This window comes from Lipotes vexillifer, unplaced genomic scaffold, assembly GCF_000442215.2.
Source record: "Lipotes vexillifer unplaced genomic scaffold, Lipotes_vexillifer_v1.1 scaffold1235, whole genome shotgun sequence".
NCBI classification, from domain to species: domain Eukaryota; kingdom Metazoa; phylum Chordata; class Mammalia; order Artiodactyla; family Lipotidae; genus Lipotes; species Lipotes vexillifer.
In genome coordinates this window covers 967,274-972,461 of record NW_006775530.1, presented here as the reverse complement: position 1 = coordinate 972,461, position 5,188 = coordinate 967,274, and the positions used below count along the sequence as shown (strand labels likewise).

At 48.7% G+C, this 5,188-nt stretch overlaps 2 protein-coding genes across 2 annotated transcripts in view; one reads left to right on the top strand and one right to left on the bottom strand.

Annotated features, from left to right (window-relative positions):
• The window catches only part of VPS4A (vacuolar protein sorting 4 homolog A), a 10,686-nt gene extending 10,080 nt beyond the window's left edge, over positions 1–606 (top strand). Inside the window, exon 11 of the mRNA XM_007449931.1 lies at positions 1–606. This exon is cut by the window's left edge and continues 279 nt beyond it. The gene's annotated coding sequence lies outside the window, so the exon portion shown is untranslated.
• Positions 607–4,084: 3,478 nt separating this feature from the next.
• The window catches only part of PDF (peptide deformylase, mitochondrial), a 1,604-nt gene continuing 500 nt past the window's right edge, over positions 4,085–5,188 (bottom strand). Inside the window, 3 exon segments of the mRNA XM_007449950.1 lie at positions 4,085–4,120; positions 4,123–4,244; positions 5,024–5,188. The exon segment at positions 5,024–5,188 is cut by the window's right edge and continues 14 nt beyond it. Coding sequence (XP_007450012.1) covers positions 4,085–4,120; positions 4,123–4,244; positions 5,024–5,188 — 323 coding nt within the window.

Below are 5,188 nucleotides of genomic sequence, written 5' to 3'. Positions count from 1 at the left end.
GAGGGCCCCCCCCAGCCGCGGAGACGCAGAAGCACATTCGGCACCCAGTGGAATTCTGGCTCTTCCTGCTTCCTCCTCCTCCTCCTCTTCTGGATGCTCACCACCTCCTTGTCCTGCCCCTCCATGGTTTTTTTTTTAAACCATTTTTTGTTCCCCTAAATTAATGCTGCTTGGATTTTCGTCTCGTTTATAAATAAAGTTAAGATCTGCCTGAAGCGTCAAGGAGCGGAAGCAGCCCGTGCTTCGGGCTTGGTGCAGCAGACCTTCGGAATGGCTGGCCAGAGCCCCGCTGCCCATCCCTTCCAGACCCAAGTTTTGCTCCATGTGAACAGAATGGCTGATGCCCTGGGTCCCCAGCCCAGGCTCTGTCTGTAAAGGCCAAGAGTAAAGCCAAGCCATTCTCTCCCTCCGGGCCCTGTGTCCTCCCTGCAGGAGAAGAGGATGGTTTTTGTGAGCACAAAGCTGTATAGATGAGAACGAGTGAAGGCAGTCTGTCGGGTTTCCCTGCTGCCTTTTCTTCCCTCTGAATGTGAGAACACTGAACCCGGCCACTGCCCCGGGGTCCCTGTCCTGGAAAGGGGCTAATAAATCCTTTTCCTTTCTTGAGCCACCTGAGTGATCTCATCTTTGACTCTTGTCTGGGGCTCTTTGAAGGCCACACTTGCTTCTACCAGAAAGATCCTCTGGGGTCTACTCTCTTTTCAGTGGAGTAGCAAGTAAACAGGAACGTCACCAGCTGCTGCAGTTTCCGGGCCTGTTCTCCAGTCAGGTTCACGAGGCCTTTCTTCCCCCAAGGCCTCAGAAGTGCGGTGGGGGTGTTTAAGGGACTTGGGCGATTCTTCTTGTTCAGCCTACAGATCAGGGGCTGCAAACTGTGAAGCCTGTGGGCCAGACATGGCCTGCAGTTGTGCTTTCGTTTGGTCTGCTGCCAACATTTAAAGTCAAGTTGACCTAAAAATTTAGATCTCTGGCTTCTGAAACAGTAGTTTAGGGAACGCTGGACCTGAATCCCCATGAGGCAGCCTATCAGCTGCAGCTGAGCAGGGCCTGCCTTGTTCGTAGGAGGACTGTGGTCTCCAGCTCACGCGTCCCCACCTGGACTGCCTCACTCCTTTGCATTTCCTGTCCAGCCCCTGTGGCCATTTGAATCTGTGACTCCTGATAGTGAGACAGCCAAGGCTCCAGAGTTAGCAGCCCTGGAAGTGCTGCCTGAGGGGCAGCAGAAGCAGCCTGGCATCCAGTTGCTGTAGCTCTCCTCCCCCTCCAAAACCTAGCATTCTCCCTCTGTATCTTCAACCAGAATGGTCCAGAGCTGATTTTGTGGCCCCTCTTGATCTTGTTAGCTTTGCACTGTGGTGTTTCTTTGATCTGGTTAGGAGCATCTGCTGAACTGAGCCAACTTTTGCTTGGTTCCTTGAAGGCTTAGGCCCAGTGTTCCTCTCCAGTGCTGGTGGATCAGCAGGCCTGACCTCCAGATGTCACTGTGGCTGGGATCTTTGTCACTCACTCAGGAGCTCCCCTATTACACTCTTGATTAGTTATGTGCCTTCAGCCACCAGTTGCTGGTCTATAAACCACCCCCTCCTTGTACTGCTTCATTTTAGTTAGTTGTGTCTGGTTACCTTTACTTAAATCAGAAGGCTCTTGCCTTTTCTTTTTTTCTTAACCTGCTTCCTTATTTCCACTGCTTGAACACCTTGGCAAGTCACAGGGGTTAGCAGAAACTGTAGGACTGCTGTGGTTCATCCTCACAGCTCTAGTCACAGCTTTCACAGCTGCCCTGCCTTTCCATTTCTCTACTACCAGTAACAGGGCAAATGAATGTTCTGTTCACTACTGAGGCTGGCACAGTGGCTATGCTCAATGTGGCTAATATGTGCAGAGGAATTTCCTTCCCTAAGCGCTTGCTCTGAAATTCACTTCCTCCCTACCTGGGAATTCTGTTCTAAACCTTGTGCATACATTGATTTTTGCTGTGGAAGTTGACTTCTAAAACTTTTATTAGCTCAAGGTGCTGATCTATGTGGTTTTGCAGCTGATAATATCTGACCAAGGTGGGAGAGATTTTCTGTCTTGTAAATGCAAGAATTTGTTGTCTTTGGGTTGTAGTGTCTTGGGCTAGTTGATCAAATCCTTCCTTGTATGTGGATTTGGTTACAACAGTAAATTTCATATATTGTCAGCAGCGTAGTCTCAGGCTTTCTCCACAGTCCACCCTGGGCAATCATTTACTTTTAGGCCTTGATTCAGGAAGCTTCAGGCAAATACTACTGATCTGCATTACAAAGGCATTACTAAGGACTGTTAACCGCAGAGCCTATAAGGAATCTTCAGAATGTTTTGATGGCATCCTGCAGGAGCTTCTGAACAGTGTCCAATAGAAAGGAGGCTCACTGAATTCTAATTTTCCTAAGGATATGTGTTTTCAGTATACGTGAGAGCTCACTACAGATTCCCAGGTGGCTGAGTCTCTGTCCTCACCTCAGGGCAGTGCTGGGCCCTGTTTCTCTCTGAAGTGTGATGCACAGAGAGCCAGTTCTCTTTTGCCTGGCCTCAAAGGCCCCCAGGCTTGGCTGTTTAGAGAAAGCCATGGCGGAAAATGGGTCTTTCCTGGGGTCATTTAATTAACTACTGTTTAAAACACATTTTCTCTAAACAACTTACTGGACTTCTTACTCTATGGGTACTTGTATTTTGAGGACTTTGGTAACAGTACCTGCATGGCAAAACTCAACATAAAAATGAGGTAAGACAAGTATCAAAAGAAATGAGTTCCTTAACCTCTTGACAAAGCTGTGACAGAATCTTAAAGCTAAAACACTGGTCACCATGATGCTAATTTATTTTTTTTCAGAATAAGTGTGCTGACGAGGAAGCACAAGTTCTGCTTTCTGTTTCTGCCCTAATTGTGACAGGAAGAGGCTCTTTGCTCCTTCTCGACTACAGGCATCCCCCACTTTTTGTAACTTCACTTTACACTGCTTTGCTTTTATTGAAAGACCTATGTTAGTACCTGTTTTCACTAATGGAAAGAAATTTGAAGAGGATTTTCACTTCTACGAAAAAGGTGAAAGCTGAAACAGCATTCAGCTTTTGTTTTGCAGTGAGCCATTATAGAAGCAGCACGCACTCAGAGCTGCCAGAGTGGCACCGCCAAGCTCCTTACCTGGGAGCTGCACTCAGCATCAAGCCACCACAGTTTTGAACTGTATCTGTGACAATCTGTGCTTTATCTCCATTTATTTTGTGCATCTGTTAGCAAGATGTGTCCTAAGTAACTGCTTCTTCAATTTATGCTATTTCAGCTTAGGAAAGGTTTCATCAGAACACTCTTCTTTCAGATCGTGGGGGAAATCTATATCACCCCTCCCCCAGCCCTGCTCCATGGCCTCCATCCAAAGAATGAGCCAAGTACCAGCTGCCTAAGACATCTCAGCAGAAAAGTCTTCCCCAGGTCTGTTAAAGGTGGAAAGCACAAGCTGGAGACCTAATCTGTATCTGAACCTGTTAAAATGTATGAATACTCAGTTACGTTAATATTGTCACTGAACTGGGGACATTCTGTCCAGTGTTTTACTTCCACAGGCAAACTGGTATCCAAAACAAATGGAGACTATGCAGGTAACACACTTGAGCCCTTTGTAAACGTTAAGAACTTGGTGAAGACGATCAACCACAGCCTTAATCCGCATTTTTAAACACAGCTTTCAGGTGTTTGGGGACTATATTATCTAATCTTGGCTTTGGGAACAGATGATACAGCTCTTCTGAAATCGTGTCTACTGAGAGTGGCTATTTACTTGCCCCCGCCCCGTCTTTATCTCCATACAAAATTGCCAGGAAATGTCCACTCCTTCAGGGGAGTTATTTTTCTTCTCAAGTTGAAGGCAATACATTGTCCATAGCTCATTTCAGGGCAAACGTTAACATCTTCCTTCAACTCAGGAAGGCATGCTTTGACAGGCCATTGTTTTCTGTCGGAGCAGAGCCAATACCAAAGTCGATGCCAGGTAAGACATGCCCAGCTTAAAGCCAAAATGTTTGTGTCTTGGTTTTCAGGGTCCTCAGATGCAGCAGGAAAGCTTTAGTCATTAACCTCCATCCAATGGATGTTTGTAAAAATGTCTTGCTGTCCATTTTGTCAATGAACAGGCAGCCCTGCAAGTGGTCCATCTCATGCTGGATGATGCGGGCTGCCCACCCACTGGCCTGCCACACCACCTGCTCTCCTCCGGGGTCCATCCCTGAAAAGGAAGGTACAGCCTGGGTGAGGACATGCTGAACTGCATCATTCTCAACCTACTTAGCCTTTCCTTGCCCCTGGCTGTTCCTGTTTACGAGAGGTAATATCAGAAGGGAATGCAGACAGCAGCCCCTGTGCTTCCTAGAAAAGAAGTCTGAACTCTGCCTCTTACCAAGTATTCAGCCTGGTTCCCAACTCTGACGAGTAGGTTGCTGGGTTCGCTATGGGGCTGAAATGAGAAATGATCTTCCCAAGTGACTTGCTCAAGAAGAACAATCATCCCAACCCCAGCAAAGAATCACACTCTGCAAAACATCCTGTGGTATGACAGGTAATGGCTTATCACTTTGGGTTAGGCAAAGCTGGGTTCTGCTTCTCCCATTCCACGTGACAGATCTAACTGGCGCAGTAGAGGTGTGTGTGTGTGTGTGAGAGAGAGACAGAGAAACAGACACAAGGTGAGTGACAGGGCAGAGGACGTGGTGTGAGCTAACAGGTGAACCAGGCCACCCTCCCAAACCCCCAACCCTGTGTCCCACTTGAGCTGGCTCTGCTCTCACAGGCGCCTCCTGCCCCATCCCATTGCGTCAGTCCTGAATTTTGTCCACTCCAGGGTCTGCTAGTGGGTAGGTGGGTTCCGCTGATCAGCCATCAACATGTCTACGCTTTAACTGGAACTTTGCGGAAACCGTTTCGTGGGATCCGAGGCCGCCGCCTCCGCAGGTTAAAGGGGAGCACGCATTTACCCATCCGCCCCAGGGACCCCCCACCACCCCGCACCTGAGATCTGCACCGCCTGGAAGCGGGGCACGCAGGCCAGGAAGCCGCTGATGCTCTCGCAGCCCTCGGGAAAGGTGACCAGGCGGCTGTCCACAAGCAGGCTGGGGTTCACGAACACACGCAGGGGGAAGGTTTCCATCTGACGGGCCTCGCGCACGCGCGGCG